This window comes from Arctopsyche grandis, chromosome 10, assembly GCF_051622035.1.
Source record: "Arctopsyche grandis isolate Sample6627 chromosome 10, ASM5162203v2, whole genome shotgun sequence".
NCBI lineage: Eukaryota > Metazoa > Arthropoda > Insecta > Trichoptera > Hydropsychidae > Arctopsyche > Arctopsyche grandis.
In genome coordinates this window covers 26996470-27018284 of record NC_135364.1, presented here as the reverse complement: position 1 = coordinate 27018284, position 21815 = coordinate 26996470, and the positions used below count along the sequence as shown (strand labels likewise).

The following is a 21815-nucleotide window of genomic DNA, read 5'->3' as shown; positions in this document are numbered from 1 at the left end:
AAATTTCTCCATATATGTCACTGTGGATGTTTGCACGAATTCGCATTGTGTAAAATGATTATTATTTGTTTATTTATTTATTACAGTTAGGGCGGTTTCAGACTAGCGTATTTTTCTGCACGTATATCGTCGTTTCGGCATACGCGCTTACACGCGCGCTACTTTTCGCGCTTCAAAAAACTGGACGCGCGTACACGGGCTTATTCCGGCGTTTTCGTTCGAACCGTTAGTGGTGATTTAGTATCAACATGGATAATACGAGCTCATAAGCACGTCTACGCTCGTACGAGTTGCGCGTATTGAAAATGACGCGCCTATACGCGCCTACATGCACTTCAAAAAACGAGATTATACGCGCGTATAAAACGCTAGTCTGAAACCGCCCTTAAGCTATAGTGACATTACATATATGTATACTCCAGGGCGTCACTATAGCTAGGCATATACACATATGTATATGAAATATCAAAATATAAACAAAAATAAAGCATGAAAATTATATAAAGTACAGAACAAAAGTTATAAAAAAACATTTACGATCTCAAATTAAACATTTCCTCAACCAGATCAGCATATTTTGGATTGAACAAATCCAAGTTTACAAAAATCTGCTTGAGGAGCTTGATGCCCCGAGCAACAGGCGACGAAGACATCAAATTATTAGCTAATGTATATTGATTTTATTGTATCTTTATAAGTGCACTCGTCCTTTTAGAGCGATCTGTAAAGGAGAATGTTCATGTTCTATAAAATAAATAAATAAATACAAAAATCGAATTTTTATATCTATACAAAAAGTAAACTCATACCTCCCCCCCCTCCTTTCCTTCTGAATATTTATCTACATATATAAATACACGATGTATCAATAGAAGTTTTGTATTCATGAGAAAATTCAACCTTGAAATTTTGACTGATTCGTACTCAATATCGATCCCTGATTTTATCGAGAATGTTGTCTCTTTAAACGTTTCATTGTGGAACCCTTTATTTCTACATAATATCATGGAACTTGCTTTAACATTTTAGCAGTTTTTTCGGCAATCATGCACAACAGCACTTTTATAGAAATCTTCACACAATAAAGTATCCACGTTACCAATTCGATGTGTACAAGAATTTAAGACGCGACCTTAAAAACGACAATTAAACCAACAAACACGACGATTGCAAATATTATTTAATTTAGTCTGTTACGTACACACCATAGACTACTATAGCACGGCATACATATATAGCATGTTTCAAACAAACGATCAAAAGAATGTCGTCTAAAAAAACTTGCATAAACACACACACACACACACACACACATTTTCCCATGAAGAATTTTACATAAGAGAAGAGTCAATCGGCGACCAATAATGATGATTGAAATCGGAAGCACTTACGCACTATCTAATTAGATAGAATTATCGAGTGGCCATCAACCGTCATTAATGAGTTTAACGACACGCGATACAAAGTAGACCACACGCGAAACAGTCGTAGAAAATACTACGCGCTTCCCGGTCGCAAAATTAGCTTTGTTGATTTTAGGACTGATAGTTACCGATACCTCCCCCCCCCCCCCCCAACAGGTGAAGCGCTTTCAATTACAAAATTGATATAAATGAGATCGGCAAACTGGTTTCGGAGTTGAAGTGGAATTAAAACGAAAGTGGAACAAGTTCAAAATCATCTAAATTATTATCTAAATACATTCGCATATTTCATAGAAGTGTTTTTATTTTTTTTGTTTTTGACGTCGAAGATATCAATCTCGAACAAAAAAAACGCCTTTAGAATGCAGAAAATGAAACTCGATCTGCTCTTAGACATGATTCTATGTACAATGCAAAATCACTACTAAAAGAAAATACTACTCGTTGGGATCATATTTAATAAAATACCCGTTAGATTATATACATATGTACAAACATTTTTAAAATATATCATACCATGATTGATTTCATCAATGCAACTAACAATAATAGTTATTAAAATGTAATAAAATAACATTCTTGTGTCATTCTTTTTTTTAATGCATGTACTCAAATAAAATTGTGACAAATTGTTCGGAGACAGCGTCTTGAAAATGTTTGAAATAAACGATTGTTCATAATTACTGAGTGTATTGTTAAAAAAAATTCACCTGCAGCACATTCAACCATTCGAACGAAAGTAAAAGGCGTTTTTATTTTTTTTATTTCACTTGCGCAATAGCTTTGATTTTTTTATGAAATGTATTCAAGCATGTGAAGTGTATATATGCAACATAGTGTCACTATGTTGCAAAAAGTTCTGTCAATTCAAATTTTGACAGAACTTTTTTTTATATGTAAATATATAAAGCGGTGACTCGACAATGCCGCGCACGACATTGGCGCACCAACATACCAGGGCATAACAGGGCCGCGTAGAAAAACCCCGTCAAAGCCGCGCAGAAAAAAAAACAAAAAAATCTAATAAAAAGAAATTCTTTTTGGTTTACTCGATTATGCAGAACTGCTCATCGATAGAAATTTACTAGGGTTTTTTGGATTTTGTACACCGAGATTTCCACTATTTTTAAAATTCAATAACAAGTTTAAAAAAATTTAGTAAGCCGGTTTTAATATTGCAATAATTTTATGGGGCAAAAAAAAATTCGAAATTTATTTCTCATACTTCGAAAACAAACTACCTGGCAATAATCACACTTATAATAATTTGCAAAGGGTTAAATAGTAGACGCCTGTCACTAAAAATCAAAAATGTCTAATTATGCTATAAATATTATTGGATATAAAATATAATACATATGAATTTTCTTTCGACCTGAGCAAATACTTATGTCAGCGCTGCATTGTCGGCGTGGAATTGTCCTGCGCGGATATTTCAGCGCGGCTTTATCCTGCGCAGATATGTCGGCGCGGCACTGTCGTGTATGTTTCGATTCTATCAAATTAGAATAAGACAATATTGCAAAACAACTGTATGTTTACCTCCTAATAAATTTAAAGCATTTCAGAACGTTTTAGGGCGGTTTCAGACTAGCGTATTTTTCTGCGCGTATATCGTTGTTTCGGCATACGCGCTTACACGCGCGCTACATTTCGCGCTTCAAAAAACCGGACTCGCGTACACGGGCTTATTCCAGCGTGTTCGCTCCAACCGGTAGTGGTGATTTAGTATCAACATGGATAATACGAGCTTATAAGCGCGTCTACGCTCGTACGAGTTGCGCGTATGGAAAACGACGCGCCTATACGCGCCTACATGCACTTATATTATACGCGCGTATAAAACGCTAGTCTGAAACCGCCCTTAAATTTCAAATTGTGACACTGCCGTCGCAAAATTCAATGATGAAAGGTCAAAAATTGACCCAAAAAAGTTCATTTACCCCACAGTCGCATCCAATACAGTTTGCATTCAAATGTAATGTGATACAAAGTCAATCAACGTCATACTACATATTACAAAACACATACAAAAAAAGTGTCACGGATTCATAAGATCAACGATACCAAATAGAAAATTTGCAAACATTCAAAAGCATTTTTTTAATATCACGAAAGGTATGTATGTATGTACATTTGGTGGAGACTTTTATCGAGGGGTGAAAAAATGACCCTTTCACACATGCGAACCGCGTGATAAAACACACCGTCGCGAGATAAAACCACTGTACATGCGCTCATACAAAATAAAGTTAAAAAAAAGGCCAAACAAAATGAATCACCTTCGATGGCGAAAAAAAATGGAAAATGTCCACACACAGTCACCCACGATCGTGTTACGCAGAAAGTGTTACGTCGAGTCGAAATATCGATTGACGACGACCCGGTGACCCGCGGTGGCCACCGGTTGAGGACCTCTGCCTTTACTGTTATGCGGCGACAACGGAATGCGAACAAATTAGATTAGTAGCGAATCGACGGCAATATGACCGACACACGCACACTCGAATTATCTCGAAAACAATAATAAAAAAAAAAACTAGAACGAGATCGAACGTTTAGCACACTGCAACAGTACTACAAAAGTATAGGTGTATAAAAAAATATTTTGTTGAGTGAACACCAGTTTCAATGGGGCCGTCGACAACGATATTACTTACAATATTTTCCGTATCCAGTTCCCAAATAGCCACCACAGGTGGCTATATGGGAACTGGATATGGAAAATATTGTAAGTAAAAGTGTTGGTGTCGACAGCCCCAATGTAATTTTTAGACAAAAAAAATAGGGATGTCATTATGTATGTAGAAATACATTATGCAGGTAGAATTTATAAGATTGAACAAATTCTAAATGCTAATAACTAAAATTTGAGAGAAACTGAGATTCCGATATATTGATGACTGGAAAAATGCACTCTCGAGACACTCCCATAGTTTCAAAGATGCTCAAGGAGAACTAACACGATAGAATTCCACAAAAAAGCGTCAAGGGGTATTTTTGTATGTTGTCCGAGGGTGCTAACTTTTTTGTGGAATTCTATTGCTCAAGTTCTTTTTGAGCGCCTTTGAAAATTATGACTTCTCGAAACTGCGCTACTATTCCGTGCAATTTAGTGCATCTTTCCGGGAACCCTTTTTTTATAAGATTCTTCACAACCATGAAGCTGGAAAAATCGGAAAATTATAAAAGGAGACGGTCTAGACGGTCGATCTGTTTAATAACCACAAGACCTCGCCAGCAGCGTATTTGGCCGGGACTTGGACCCACGATCTATGTAATGGTGGTTCAACGACACTTACCCCCTGGACACATACCCCGGTCAAAAACTCCGGATACCTCTACGGTTATGTAAAGCTCTACCAGTGCACTAAGCTGTGGCTATGTTAGTATAATATGTATATGTAATGGTATACTAACATGGACTCAAAATATTATATAATAATGGAGCTAACGTTATAATTTCATTACGATCAATTTGATACCGAAAATTGCTCGCTCCGAAAAATTTCGTAGCAAGCAATTTTTCGCCAAGCTGCTCAGTGGATGACCTCCCTAGCTTACACGGACCGTACTAGGGTTTCGGAAGGGTTCGGAGCCCCTTTCAAGCAATTTTCTCCACTCTCATCCACCCGAGCAATGCCGGCTATAATAATTATTTCAACACAATGATGTTGAAAAAACGAGTGTCCGCCTAAAACGGTCTCGTCCGACACCAAAAGTGGAACGTCGCGTCGGATCGATCCGAGTACGGCCGAACATCGAATCTGCCCCGTAATGCACACCGTAGAGTAATTATTATCTACGTGTCCCGTTTCGATGGGTAGGTACCTCCTACGATATATAATATGTATATCGTATCTATAACGTAAAATGTACGAATAGAAAGGTGTTTCACTTTCACCGGGGCCAATCTATAGTATATACGCGAGCAACGAAAGTACTGGGTGCGTACTACACACACACACACACACACACACACACACATTGCCTAGAGCGCAATCGATAAATGCAAGGCGTGACAAATTCCGTACACTCTAGACTAGAGTGGTGCAAAAAGCATTGCGAAAACTGCTCTAGCTATTCCGAATGGAAAACACCTGTGAAAAGACCTGTGTCAAAATTTCGCCCAAAATTGACTTGAAAAAGTGACCTTTTAAACTGCATATTGCACGTCTATGAATATTACTACATACATACATATATATGTTCATATTGACAGTCTAAATCAATGTCAAAAAATTGCACACAAATTTCTTTCCTTGTTTCCTCTTGAATTTTACGTTCAATGCGTACATACATATAGTGAAATTGTGCAAGTTTGCGGAACGGAACAAATTAATCATTTCATACCCCCAATAAATAAATACATACATTTTTTGTGAATAAATATTGTAAATACAACTCAAATGCCTAACATTGAATTCAATTGCATTTAATAATTAATCATCATCATCATCTACAGTCACTCATCATCCACTGCTGGATGGAGGCCTGTCCAACACGCTTCCACTTGTCTCTGTTTTGTGCAACTCTCATCCATCTCACCTACACATTTTCCTAATTTCGTCTACCCAACTTACCTGTGGTCTTCCTTTATCCTTTTGGATTCTCTCGGGTACCATTCTAGTGCTTATTTTGTCTACGTCCATTCTTTTAGCCACGTAGCCCGACCGCTGCCATTTCAATATATTTACTCTATCCACTACTTTTGTCATACTTCTCACCCACGTGTTCCTATTCCTGTCTTTCCTCGTTATGCCAAGCATACAGCGTTCCATACTTCTTTGAGTGCATTGGACTTTATGAAGCATCTTGGCGTTCGATGTCCAAGTTTTGCATCCATGCGTCATCAGTGGCAAAACGCATTGATTGAAGATTTTTTTCTTCAAGCAAAGTGGCCTTTTTGATTTAAAAACGACATTCGTCGTCCAAATGCACCCCATCATAATTTCATACGTCTCTTTATATGTTCTTCTTTATTACCGGACATGTCTATTATTTGACCTAAATATAAATAATTATTTACTACTTCTACTATTTTATCATGTAATAAAATGCTATCAGGCATGCAATAACTATTGAAAGTAATCTTTGGTTATTATTTTAGGTATATACAAAATTAAAAATTTCTACTTTCTACTTTAAAAAATTTTAAACACAAGTCGATTTTCTGATTTTTAACACTTTAAAAACGGGTAAAATAATAATAAATTCGTATGAATTTTTGGAAAGATTTTGAGTGTTAGAATGTGGCAAAATTGACTCGTAATGAAAAACCTGCTACTTTTCAAACCATGATAATCAAAGTATAATATATAATTTTTTTAAATCAATACTTTCATGAAACATTTGAGGCAACGCGAATTTGAATGAAAATAAAATAACAGTTCAATTTGTCGTAATCAATGATATTTTAAAATAAAAAAATTATTTTATTTCATTTCGAGGTAAAATTTCTCAATTATTCCGCGAAAAATGCTCGATGGAATATTAATACTAGTCTATAGCTCACTTGAATAAAAATGAATAAAAACAATACATCGATTTTAGTCTATTGTATGTAAGATAATATGCATTGGTAATGAACAGGAGCATCATGGAGGCCCAAAAGGTTGACTTTAAAACCCACCTGGGCAACAACTGAAACAGTGCTGACTGAACTTGCCACAAGAAATGTATTCGACCGCAATATAAAAATTTTCGCCTGCAAAGCATTTTTTCCCATTTCTAACAGATACATAGTATCACATGTACATATGTAGAGCAGTCATTTAAGCGGGAAAATATATATACAGCGCATTTTTTTCTAAATTAAAAATAGAATCGGATAATTGAGATCGTTATAAAGTTTTACAACATACAGTAGATTTGTAGTTTTTAGTCGATTTTCAGTGTTTTTAGGTTAAAAAAATCCAAATGTCGGAATTTGTCACGAAAGCAACATTTTGTCCAGACATTAATCAATCTGTAATTCGATTCTGATTGGCTGTCGTGAAAGTCGTTTCTGATTGGCTGGATTGGTCAAAGACGTTTGTGATTGGTCGGTCGTTTAATATAATATTAATTGTTTTCGATTCAAATAAATTTAATAAAAAAACAAACTGAGATTTTTTTTTCATGGTTTTCATTTCCATTTACCGAGCGAAGCCGGGTAGCACTAGCAATTTCTTATATATATAAATAAATTAAAAGCATTCTAGAATGAAGTCTTTCAAAATTTTCACGTCGACTCAATATCCATAAGGGAAATTTCATTAGAAATTTTCTTTTCGAAAGTCACTCTAGTGAGTAAAATCTTGGCCAAAGCGATAACATTATTTCAATCCACATTTCGTTCAAAAAGAAACGCTTCCCTCCATTGTTCAGTCAGAACGTACTGACCGATAGAGATCGAGATTGCAATCTAAATAAAACGTGGTATAAATAATAACATTCAATATATAAATATAAACAAACAAAGTTTGCATCACTTTTCATCGAAGACGTCGCCATTATTTGAAAACAATCGAACATCATTCGAATTAAAAACGAAACAAAACAAAACAAATGAATCACTGCACAATTTTCACTCACTTCGGGCGAATCGAACCGTTCGATTGTTCGACTGTCAAACGAGCAGTCGAGCCATTTAGCCGGTGGTGCATAATTCGACAAGCACTGCACTGTAAGATGTAAGATGTAAGATGTAAGATGTAAGATGATCTCCAAATGTGTCCAAATAGGGTCGATTTGATAACGTCGTAGTGTCGACTAAACACTAACAACCAACCACTAACGTGTCGTCCGTGTTTGGTTATGTACCTGCAGAGGGTGGTGACGGCGGGGTGGGACGAAGCCGCCCCGAGCGGAGGGTCGAAGCCACACCGCTCACCGCACAACGCTCACTGCTCACTGCTCACTGCTCACAGCTCACGTTTGTTCCTGTTCCTCACCGATGACGATTACGATGACCAGGATGAGGAGTTTTGGTGTAGCAGCAGCAGCAACACCGATACAAAACAAAAGCGAGCGAGGCGAACGTCCTCACCGCACGCGCGACTCCGTTTGACAGCTCGTCTCTCGAGGCCAGTAAACACATCCCACTGCTGCCAACTCACTTCTGGCCACTGCATTGCATTGCATTGCATCTGCTGCCAACTGCTAAAACTTATACCCCTTTGCTGCTCGGTAACCTAGTCGTCGAAAAACAATAGCTGTCAGCCATGCGAAATCGTTGCCCACTTGAATTTTATCAGCCCTCTTAAAGTCTGATCGCACTAAGTGACAATACGCTGCAGCAACGTAATTGGTACAAAAGTACCAGGCGTCCCGGTATTCCGGGTTAAGCCTCTCGTCCAGGAGTCCCGAAGGGACCTTTCGAGACAGCCAAATTCTTGGTTTTCAATAACTGCTTATTGACCTTTCATTGTTCAGAAATACCGACCCCCCCGCAGTTATGAAACTGCAAAAAAATGCACGAACCTCAATGCGTCGTCCACACACACGGTATCTACACACGATATTTACGATATTTTCCATATGGGAACTGGATATGGTAAATATCGTGTGTAGATACCGTGTGTGTGGACGACTCCAATCTCACTGTAGATCCAATCTCACTGTAGATCCACATCCATGGTTAAAAAAGCAAGAAAAGCGAGATTGAGAAAATCATTTTTTTTTTCAATCTTCTTTGCCAATATGTAATTAATTTCATTTCATATTAAAATAAATAAATAAACTGGAAAAAAAGAAAGGAAATACTAGTTTATACAAGGAAGGATCTTAAATGTAATTTGTTAAGTTTACGCTTTCACAAAAACCGGGGGGGGGGAATACAATAAAAATATCCCGGTTTGGATATCAATATATTTGGCAGACCTATTCAAAAGGCAACTTTGACTCGTAGTGTCGCGCCACTCGTAGTGCGTTTTATCTCATAAAATTTCATACAAGTAACATGCCTAGTGAGATCCAAGTTTAAGCTTTAGCGTTAGCCGACTCGTAATGAATACCGCCACGACAAAATATTACAACCAGTGGCGGCTCGTGATAATTTTTAGTGGCGGGGCTGCACTGAAAAGATGTCTAAAACATGTCACCATAATTGTTCTATCATGTCATAACTAGAGGTAGGACCGGAAGCGCGCCGTCTATTGTTCCATTATTGTAAATGCTTTGTTAAAAAGGTTCGGCAAACCTTTAACAATGCATTTACAACATGTGAACAATGGACAGTGCGCTCTGGGTCCGCTCTTTAGTCATAACAGGACAAAAGTTTTCGTTATGCTTATCTATTTCCCGCCGATAAGCTTCGCTTAAATGGGTTTTTATGTTAGCCGATCCCGTGAGATTACACACATTTTTTAAGTGTTCGACACTTCCCTCGTGTTTTTTTAATTTTATCGTTTAAATGTTTTAAGTCAATAACTCCTGTTTTCGTCTGAACATCCCGTTAACCAATTGTATTTTTTATAAATGTCTGGATTAAATTTTCGCGAGTAACTAAAGGATCTACTAGTAGCAGGCTGTGAAATAATTAAATTGGGCGTGAGGCAGCCTAATGCTTTTATAGCGACTTTTTCGGTAAGTTCTAGTCGCGAAAAGTGCAAATTTTGTAAATATTTTACTGAATTCTTTTTTTCTTCCATTTTTGAAAGAAAAAAAAATCTTAATATATTTAAATAAAAATTACGAGAAAAAATTAAGCAGATTTGAAAAAAGTTTGCTGTTATCGAAATGAAAACGACTCACCGAAGATTTGATGAGGGCTCGTACACAACCAATTAAGAGTAACGAAAACGAATAAAGCTGTGATCGTGCGATTCAACTAATCAAATGTAAGATCAAGCGCGCGAAATCTTACACAAACTGACAGATGAATGTCGTTTAACAGGCGAAGGCTGCTGACTATCCAGCCCAAAACGACAGAGTGAGTGAAAGAGAAAGAGCTATCTGCAGTTGCAAATAGCTCTTTCTCTTTTTCGTTCCGAGACTCCGGGCTGCGTGGCGTTCAGGGCGGCGCTGTAAAACTTTACAGCCAGTACAGCAACATTTTAATTCATCTGTCACCATACAAGTTAGTGGGGTCTTCGAAACGGTCAACATTACTTACAATATCACCCTTTTGGATATGGGTGATATTGTAAGTAATATTTACTCTGTCGAAGGCCCCAATAGTTCGTCCATCCAACTAATAAAAAAATATCATTAATAAATAAAATATTAAATGTATTATTAAACATATATTTTAGAATTTTATAGGAGGGGCTGCAGCCCAGCAGCCCATTAGGACGAGCCGCCACTGATTACAACCCACTCTCACGCATGCAACCGTAATCTCCGCTTATTTCGAGCGAAATTTTTGTAACGGATAGATAAAAGCATGCGCTTTAGACTTAAGCCTCAAGTTATAATAAAATCCTTGTGACATAACTATTAGATTTAATTCTCAAATCCATCAGTAAAATATACATAATTAAGTTGGTATTCTCGTGTCGAGTGAATTATTACAGCGAAAACATTTAGAATGAATATATTTGGGAGGTCGCATGTGTTTGCATATCCATATGTTTTTCTCTTACATTTCTTAAAATATGGAATTTATCATTATCGATCATTGTCAACCAAAGATAAAAGGATAAAAATAAAAAAATGATTAAAACAAGGATAAAATAACACCGAAAACACTCCAGGGGGTGATTTTTGGGACTGTTTACCTAGGCTAGGAACTTAAAAAAAAACACTTCCCACGTGCCACTCTGTGTTTTCGCCCTTAAGTTCACTATGCTGTGTAACTCCGTAACTATGAATTTGATTATTAAACATGGTTTCAATCGCTAAATGTGTCTTAATTACCTGTATCACATATCCCTTTCACGAAGTGAATCTTACATTCTCTTGCGTCGTCGATGATGCTTCCGTTTTCTTATTATTGATTATGTTGACGTTAATGTAGAATTAAAAAACTCACTCGATTTCAACTATTAAAAATTTGCAAATTCACAAATTCTTAACTAGTGACTATTTAAGATTTAACACCTATTATGTAGAGTGGGCCAATTTGAGCGGTTGCCGATCCTACATACATACATATATGCGAGATCTTTAATGCGCATTTCATTAATTTTAGGTTGCTTTATATTTTTCTGTAGTGAAAGTATGTAACCTATCAAATTCCCGGTTTTGATATTAAAATGCTGACCCAATTAAATAATGAGTTTTTCAAATGATTTAAGTATTTTTTTATTGGAGGGTTTTGGTCTTATTGCATTATAAGTATTATATTAAAGAAACAAGACTTTGTATATATTCTTTTCTCTTATAATCCAAAAATATTTTTTTTCTACTGTTGCTTTTTTAAATGTGTACATTAGAACTTATTTTTAAATTGTCTCCAAAAATAAATAAACAATATAGTAATATAAATTTGGGTATGTTAAACGTTTAAAGGTCGTAGTGTAGCGTAAGTATTTATTTGATAGAAATCAATCATCACTTGGGAAGTTGCAATTTGTAATCAATTATACTTGTAATTGTTTGCAGTTTATTATCAATCACGTATAAGATTTGGATCACGATTATACATATTGTTTCTTTCTTCTTTAATTGATAATGAAACTTGCCATTTTGATTATTCTTAAATTTACATGCATACATATTATTTCTAAGATTGATTTCCTATCAAAAGGATTTATATTAAGGATAATATAAAAAATATATATAAAACAGTTTTCAATATAAATGTATATATTTACGTACAAATGCACATATAAAAATTTAAATATTAAAAATTCCTTTTCCCAATAAAATGTATAAAAACGTGTAAATAAGTATAAAAAATATCAACGACAAATGAAAAATCACAGTTCTTTTCTCTTAATTTGAGAAAATATGATATTCTTAAGAATAATTTATATAAATGCACATTAAAAGTAACAAATTAGAACTTTTACAAGTCTAACTGACAATAGATTCAACACCCATTATAAAATTACAAATAACATTAAGTATTTTAGGTCCAATATATTAATTTAATTTGTATTTAGAAGTACATTAAGTATTAATTTTCAACGACTGTAAAAACTCTGGTGGAAACAATATTACCTGCAGTCATTACCTAAAACAAATAATTACATAACTAAGACAATTTTTCTATACATTGATAAATAAAAAATAAAGCAATAAAATACTTACAACGTTCAGTTCATTATCGGTGAACTCCCTCATTATGATGACATCAATATCATCCACCTTCTGTAATTGTTTCATTTTGTTTCCATCCAAAGTTATAACTGTTTTTAACTAGAATAATATGTATACATATAATATTAACAAAAATTCAGTAAAATATAAAACTAATCGTATGGAAAATATATATTTAAAAACTTACACTTCTACCATCTGGTTTCAATTCATCGAATTCTACGCCGAGTTTAAATTTAAGCACCATGGTCCGGAATGTTGATACTGTAAGAAGGGTATACTCTTCGCCTGATTTCTGCAATTCCACAGTCGGCGTCAGCAATCCAACCATTTTACGGGCAATAAGGCCAACTCCTAAAACGATGATTTAATGATAAACTTACATATTATGCAATAAACACACAAATACAATCAAACAATTGATCAGAAGTATAGTATGTTTAATAATTTTAATAATTATTTACTCGCGTCACTGTAGCCAGTCACACAATCATAACTCAAATAAAGGTATATAAAACATCTGTGCTTGACATTTATAATTGATAAAATCAACCACGGGCGTTGCTCCAAAACCATTCAAACAATTCAGCCGAGCTTATATTAAACAGGTTAATTTCACCAGCAACCCGGTTGAGCAGATATAATGCTCTAGATATTGGAGACGATGCCAACATATTTGTGCGGGCCCCCAGGAGGAGAAAACAAATAACGATTCCTCAGGTCCCTGAACTTAAATTCATTAAGAACCTGAGGATTGTGTACTAACCCACTTACTAGCTTAAAAAAGTGCTTCCCGGAAGCACATAACATGACGAGACTCCAATGAGTTGAAGCCTAACGGCCCTAATAGGAATGCACTAGGATATAATCAAGGATAATAACCATACAATTTCATATAAAGATATCTGAGAAACCATTTTTGGAATCTCTCAATCTTCAATGAATGAGTCATATGAGTAGGACTCCATATAATGAAAGAAAGTTCTAGAATGCTACGTACTAGAGCTTCATAAAGAACTTTAAGCATCAACGCACTCTGGAAAGATTTACTAATTCGTTGTAAGAGTAACAGCATTGTAGTTGCCCGCAAACAAATATTGTCTATGTCCCGTTTAAAATAAAATTAGTTAAAGAACAAGACCCCCAAATCATTAAAATCTAACTTTAATTCAACACCACTTAGGTGATAGGGATAAATCAAACGATTTGAAGATCTTGTCATATTGATGTAGAATGTAGAATACTACCTACATACATAGATATTTGTTACATGTATTTTAAAAACTTTTATCAATCACCTAATTTTGTGATTCACTAACAGAAAATACGTACATTTTCACTGTGCAATTCATTTGTATTGAATTTTCAAGTATCAAGAAGTATCTTAACTGTGACGAATCAAATACTTTACATAACAAGGTTAAACACATACGAGTGGAATTTTTCTTACAAGTGAGTCAGAAACAGTAAGTGAGCAAATAGATTTCAACTTTTAAGTGAACAATCAAATTACCCATTTTCTTCATGAATTCATCGAAATTTTCCGATTTCGTCAATCTATACTTTTTGTTGAGATATGCTTCCATGTTTAAGTACAAAGTAAACAAAATTCAAGACACTGAATGGGGGACAGCAAGCGACAGCACCACACGACAAATGACAGCTAAATGTGGGCTAGAGTAACCATTCGTTCATAGCTGTCAGATGTAAAAGATAGTGATGTATCTCGAATTTTGCTGATAATTTGATTTCTTTGTAATTTTGTAATATTTTCATAAATCGGTCTCTCATATATGTATATTATAATTGTTAAATTCTTTCAATTTTTTTCATTTCATGTGTGAGCACTTGCATAGAAATATGTGAAACAATGTTGAAGTTTCATTTTATAGAGGTTTTTTTACAATATAAAAGCATTAAATTTACATAACTATTTTATAAATATATAATTATATAATTAGCCAGCAGTATAGCTCGGTCGTTAAGCTTCTGCTTAGCGTCGAGAGGCACCGGGTTCGATCCCTGGCCCGGGCATCGAATGAAAATGAATTTTTATAACTATCATACTAACGAAAACTCGAGTGCCAAATATTCTGCATTGGCGATTTTCATGGCAAAAATTGTCTTTGTGACCACCGCAATGTGACTAATAACCCAATCAATATATATAATACACTAATGTTTGTATATTTGTATGTGCAATGCGTGGTTTGGGTGGTCATTGGTTGGGTGGGAAAAACACGTTGGATTTATTTTTTTTTTTGCGCACGGGGCGCAGCCAGATGGGGCCTCGCTGGGGGCACTGCCCCCCCATGGGGCCCCGCTGAAGGGGGCGCAGCCCCCATAGGGTCCCTGTCGGGGGCGCCGCTCCTAATAAAATAAATAAATATATTTTTATATATATATTTTTTATTTTATATAAATATAAATCTAAGTGGCCAATAACTGTAGCGCTTTCCTTATTGAAATCTATGCAGATGTAATAAATCCTACTTACCTTATCACATTAATCATTCATGATTTACACGTTTCATCTAAATCCAAATTTCTATTTATAAAAAATATTTTCATTTTATTTGATTAAATAAAAAATACATTGTAAAATTGTAAAAAAAGATAGTTTATTTATTTCAAAAGGAACATATTATATCTTATTTGTAATCCATAAAAAGTTACAAAGTACAAATTGAATTTTACACAATCTGCTAAAAAAATAATAGGTTAAAAATATATTTGGATGTTTCCAGCATTTCTAAAGGGATCTAAAAATATTCAGTCAATTAGCTTTAAATTGTTGAAGCATAGATATTTATTCAAAAAATAATTCACTGTGTGGAAAAATAATAATATTATAGCTAATATTAGCTAATATGATTTATAGATATAGCTAAATATATCCAATTTAAGATACTCAAGGAAAAAAATAAATTGAATTAAATTATAATTCATGAATATTTTTTGATTTTGTAAATTAGTATATGTACTTATTTTATACAAAATTTAATTTTAATTTTTGATCTATACTTCAAACATTGTGCCATTGGATTTTTTTTATCACAAATTTAGTAATATCAAGAATGTTTATGATGTTTCATGAAGAACATGAATAATTGCTTAAAAAAGTAAAAAAAAGTTGAATTTTATATGCATGAAGCCGAATGACTAGTGCTGGATGAAGATGCATATTTTTTTCTATTGCGCTTTGTAAATTCTGGTGCAAGTGATGTCATCCACTGTCATTGTCTGTTATAATGAAATTAAAAATTGTTATATCAATATTATGTGGGTTTGGTGCAAACGATCGACAAGCGCCAGATAGACTGAACCACAGATTAACTGGATGGCTTCTTTAAACGCAATTCTCGACTTCACGAATGATAGATTGCACATCAGATGACGAGTAACCTTTCCATGTGCACAGATGCAATTATTAAAATTGAATTGGATCTTTCTGGCGGGTTTAATAAGGAAAAATTCGGAACTAAAGTATCAGAAGCACAGAACGTATACAGGGTAGGTATGTCGGGACTTCGGGTAGATTTCGCTTAGTGTAAGTGCGAGCAGTGCGCACGCATAAGGTACACGTGTCGTTAATCTGTCTGGTTCAGTCTGTCTGGCGCTTGTCGATCGTTTGCACCGCATCGATATTATATGTATAATAATAATTTTGATTAAATAAAAATGTATACAAAATTCAAAACTTACAGCTGTTAATTCATCATCTCCAAATTCCCTGATGATAGTAGTAGTTTTACCATCACCTTTTTGTGTTTGGGTCAATTTGTTACCTTCAATAGAACAAACAGCCTTCACCTGGAAATCAAAAAATTAAGAAATAAATATGTAAAGCATAACTAAGGTACTTAAATTTCTCATATTTATTATAATATTACTTTGCGTCCATCGGCTGTCTCTTCATCAAATTCTTCACCCAATTTGAATGTAATTACGGTATTTTTAAAGGTGGATGCTGAAGAGAAAGTATATACATCCCCTTCTTTCTTCAAATCGACAACGGGCGAAATTGAATTACCCATTTTTCGGGTAACCAAGCCCACTCCTGTGAAAAATAAATTAAAAGTCATTATAAAATTGCTCGTACATTATGAACAGTATAAGAAATGTATAAGATGGCATTGTTGACTTATTTATTTATATAAAGTGTACAATGATATGGTGGCATGATATTGATACAGATGTAACTAAGTAATGTTTACTGGTTGCATGGTGAAAGCAGTCTGGTTAGAAACTTGAGCTTACTACAACTCAATTTTCCCTCGCGATCAAATATTCTTAGATATATTATACTAGTGTTGTACCCGATGAAATATCATCGCATGGGTTATGGCATATTAAGTTATTAAATAAAAAAAATTAAAAGCAAATTCTGTGTTCGATCCGATGCGGTCGTATTATTTTCAAATACCTTTTAAATATATTTAATTCAATATTTATACTTAATTGTTTAGTATAAAAAAAATATGGTAAAAACTACCTACCTACCTATATATAAACAATATAAAACACCAATAAAAAAAATATTTATTTATTTATTTAATAAATTTTCAATAGATGACACTAAATGCTCAGAGACTAATTTGACTAGAGGAAACATTGGTAGAAAACAGTAGTATTATATAAACGACTATTATAGTACGGCGAGCGTTATCTTACACAGGCACACACACAGATACACCAAATAGTGATATTACATATATGATATATACGGGTGACCGTAAAAAAGTCGAAAATGTTCGTTTACCATGCATACATATGAAAAATGATTAGTATACATATATGTATATCAGTGGCATGCGGTAAAACTATCTTTTCCCCCGTCGTACATCCTCATTTAATTTACGCGAGCAGGATACAACAGGAACAAGAGGAACAGGCTTTTCCTCCCGTATCCTGCAAGCGCACATTAAACAAGGCTGTATGACAAAAAGAGAGATAATTTCACCGCATGCCACTGATATATATTATATATCAGTGGCATATACTGATATATATTATATATCACTGATATATATTATAGCCAGCAGCATAGCTCGGTCGTTAAGCTTCTGCTTAGCGTCAAGAAGGTGCCGGGTTCAATCCCTGAATGAAAATGAATTTTTCAGAGTATGCTGTTGGTCAGACCTGGATTTGTGACTCCAGATTGATCGTTTCCTATCAGAGTTTGCCAATTTTCTCTGATTTCATTGTTGAAACGGTTCCCTTTTAAAAAATATTGGCTAAAAATCCTTCCTACCTACTATGTCACCACTATTTGATTAATGTACAATAAAATTTATGTACAATTCATAGATGTCTCGTTAATTTGCGAGTTTTTCAGTGTCTCGTAATTCAACGACTTGTAATAAAAATGCTGCATTGTAATTGGCCAGGAAGGCGCATTGGTGTTTACCTGTAAGGCCTTCCTGGTATATATGTAAAAATAAATAATTAATATATATGTACATAGCACCGTTTACCATACACCCTTTTTTTTTGATCTTTCGACTTTCGATCTTTGTCTTCTGATATTTGTTTTTTCAACCTTTTCACTTTCGGTGCCGTGAGGTAGACCCGATATATACGTATGTAATCATTTTAGGTGCATTATGTTTTTATGCCAGTATTAGTTGTAAATTTTTTGTTGAAATCTAACTTTTATTGTATACCTAATGATAATATTTTAGTATAATGGGACGATGTACAACATTGATTGTTGAAGAATGATTTGGCATATTATCTTTTTTTTTTGGCCTAACGATGCGTAAAATTATAGTTAATCACAACGATTCGAAATAGAGTGCATCATAAATGCACTTCAAACAAAAAAATGTATTTAAAAAAATATATGTTGTTTTTTACAAATATCATATTTTAGTATTGTTTTAAATTTACATGTTTGAATATGTGTAATGAAACAGTTTGAGATTTGCTGTACTACGACAAAAGGGGGAGAGATGAGGTGGCTGGTGGTGTGACTACCGACCAATCGATAGCATTGCGCACAAACCCAAATTTTGCGCTAGGGTGTTTATTTCCCCCATTATAAAACACCCTACACTCATTTATAATAAATAAATTTAAAGGTCGCATAATTGTTTAAAGTCTCGTAACTGAAATTTCCACTTTGAAATGAACTTTAGATTAGAATTTTTTTAAGATAAGTCGACGCCATCCAGTTAAATTTTTGATTTACTTAAGACATAAAAAATGGATAAGATAAAGTTAAAAAACAACAAAGGCTAACCCTTGGATAACATATATTTATCTTATCAGAAATAAAATTTTCTTTATCATTTGTTTATGTACTTACGAATTACTCAAAGAAAATCAGAAAATATTTTTATAAGCCACAAATATTTAATATATTTTTACATATTGCAACATGATCCGATAATATTCACCACCACCATTTTTGTATAAATAAACGAGATATAAATTAAAAATTAAGCGAATATAAAAAATGATTGCTTTATGTTATTTTACTACACGTATTTACAATACGAATATTTGTATTTGATTTCGAGGACTTGAGAGCAATTTTTTTAATCACTATTAAACAAACATCATAAAGTTGCAGGTAGGAAAAAAAAAGTACCGATCACACATAGCACTATTTTTCGCTCTTTTTCCATTAAAATGCGAATAAAATTAATATTTTCAATTTGAATTTGAAAACATTAAACAAAAACCACTGGGAAATCCTAAACTAGCAGTAGGTAGTGGAAGTAAACGGCTTTTGAAGTTGTAAAAATAATTTGGATGGATCATTTTTGTAACTTTAAATGCCGATTGCTTATATTACACTCTATTTACTGAGTTTTAAAATGAAGCCCAGGAGTTTAAGCTTTGATATTTCAAAATAATAAAAAAAAAACTGCAGAATATTTACTTTAAATATGTATATACAAAAGAGATGTAGTCATAATACATGTATGAAAAAATCAAAGCATCCCATAAAAATTGGACAACGCCTCTCTTCCATTCAAAGTGAACTGATTCAATTTAATTCAATCAGGGTAGACTAATAGCCCCCAATAAACGGCTGTCTGGCTTTCGAATTGAAAGGACTTCTGGTAGTCCCCGCGATATCCTGTAGAATCCCATAATGAACGTAGGTCGTACTTTAGATGTCATCACTCTTTTAAAACATTCTACAATGAGCCGTTTCCGTCACGGAAGCCACCAAAAAGATTTCAGCGACGGGAATCCCGTTACGCGAACGTGCAAACACTCAAATTTGAGCACACACTACATACATACATATTTGACTAATTCATGCGTTTATTGAGCCATTGCGTGTGATATTTGCTCATTATAAATTTAAATTCCCGTCAAGCTGACCGAGGCTCCAACTCCCCCTTTTTAGACGTCAACGAACTTCAATTCCCCATTGTGAACCAATCAGCGCCAAACGAAGCGAACAAGAATCGAATTGGAAAGAGTCGACGATGATGATTTCGATCAACGAAGAACGAACATGTAATTGGAAGCAACCTTTGGATTCACGCTCGCGATCTTTGGAACTGATGACTTAAAATAGCGTGAAAAAATCGCATTTGAATAAATGCATCACTACCGATAACTTTTCATGACACACTGAAAACGGATGTTGGCATGCTAAATTTTTAAGATAAATGTATCCGTTATAATTGGATATCCGTTAAACTAGGCTTATATTTTTCACATGAGTGATTACACGTGTGTGAATAAAACTTTACATGTGACAACAACAATCGGGTTATTATCGCACACACATTAAAATATTGGTTTGTAAATGAGCAAAAATGAGATAAAAATAACAAAAAGAGGAGTATTGAGCGTGTGTGGGATGCACGTGGAGAAAATGCCGGCCGGCATCTGAAGCGGGAACTTTCTTATCTGTGAAAGTAGAGGTTTTTGTGTGATTTTTTTTTTTTAATAAACTCACCGAGAGCTTTCATGAACTCGTCGAAGTTTTCTGATTTTTGGAGCTTGTATTTCTTGTCGAGGAAGGCGTCCATGGCGATAGATTGGAGATGGTTTGCTGGGTTGGGTGTAGACGTGTACGAGAGCTACGGTAGCCACGCGGGAAGTGTTCAACTCGGTCGAATGCCGGTCGGATCGCGTGGTCTTGCTGTGTAGGGTGACCAAATATGCAATATATTAAGCGGTACTGTATATGTCTATATAATAGAAGCATTCTTCAAAGTGTAGAGTAGCCGTAGAAGTTTCAACCGTACGGCAAATCGACCGGTGTATCCTGTTTCAGATTATTTCGCACATTGTGATAGCTAGTCACCGGAGCCTGAGGGGGCCGTGTATTGTTCAAAGGTTGTAAATGCACTGTTAAAGGTTTGCCGAACAATAGATAGCACTGTGACTATCCTACCTCTAGTGATAGCGCACAAGACAATCGTTGCCATGAAAATCTCGAATACGGAATACCTGGCACCCAGTGGCGTGCGCTGAAATTCTCTCTTTTTGTCGTACAGCCTTACTTAATGTGCACGAGCAAGATACAAGAGGAACAGGCTGTTCCTCTTGTATCCCGTTCGTGTAATCCCGAAGATGATGTAATTATATAGGTTAATAAATGCAATGTTTGGCATTATAATTTTATGTTATAGTTAATAATTATAGTTTTTTTTTTGTTAATTATATTATGTTATTTTGTAGTTACAATTATAGTTGTTATTTTTGTTATATATTCATTAGCAATTTGCTATTTTAAATTAAATAAATAAATTCGTCACATTGCGGTGGTCACAAAGACAATTTTTGACATGAAAATCGCGAATACACAATATTTGGCACTCAAGTTCTCGTTAGTATGATAGTTATCGTTAGTATGATGGACTTTTCGGTTGCCAGATGTTCCGTTATAGAGATTTTAGTGACGTTGTGACGAGTATTTTGTGACCAGTAATCACCGAACCGTTTTAAACATATAGAAAAAATGTGACGTTCATGGCACGAGTGCATGGGATAGTCCTTTCAAAAAAAGACATTCGAACTATGTCGTTGAAATTGTATGGTAGTATTTATTCTTGCTTGACGGTGATCTATACCAAAACGACCCTTTGGACCATTTTCGGTAAAATTGTATCCTTGCTTGACAGTGATCGATAACGAATATGGGATCGATAACAAATTGTGCAATTACCCAATGCGTGAAATAGGTAGAAAATTCCCTGATTCATGAAAAATGCAAGTCTAATCAGGCAC

The 21815-nt window shown here is 34.6% G+C and overlaps 3 protein-coding genes across 3 annotated transcripts in view; all 3 read right to left on the bottom strand.

The window, feature by feature from the left end:
- Mhcl (Myosin heavy chain-like) overlaps positions 1-8528 on the bottom strand; it is a 194806-nt gene extending 186278 nt beyond the window's left edge. The window contains exon 1 of the mRNA XM_077440288.1: positions 8229-8528. The gene's annotated coding sequence lies outside the window, so the exon portion shown is untranslated. The remainder of the gene's footprint in view (positions 1-8228) is intronic.
- Positions 8529-12131: 3603 nt separating this feature from the next.
- LOC143917643 (fatty acid-binding protein, heart-like) lies at positions 12132-14306 on the bottom strand. Its single transcript, XM_077439226.1, has 4 exons — positions 14125-14306; positions 12799-12965; positions 12603-12710; positions 12132-12525 (listed from the first exon to the last, which is right to left on the bottom strand). Exons 1-4 carry the CDS (start codon positions 14195-14197, stop codon positions 12469-12471), a joined length of 405 nt encoding a protein of 134 aa, XP_077295352.1. The 5' UTR covers positions 14198-14306; the 3' UTR covers positions 12132-12468.
- Positions 14307-15166: 860 nt separating this feature from the next.
- On the bottom strand, positions 15167-20983 carry LOC143918391 (fatty acid-binding protein-like). The gene is made up of 4 exons (XM_077440287.1): positions 20539-20983; positions 16505-16671; positions 16317-16424; positions 15167-15854 (listed from the first exon to the last, which is right to left on the bottom strand). Exons 1-4 carry the CDS (start codon positions 20609-20611, stop codon positions 15804-15806), a joined length of 399 nt encoding a protein of 132 aa, XP_077296413.1. The 5' UTR covers positions 20612-20983; the 3' UTR covers positions 15167-15803.
- Between the last annotated feature and the right edge of the window lie 832 nt (positions 20984-21815).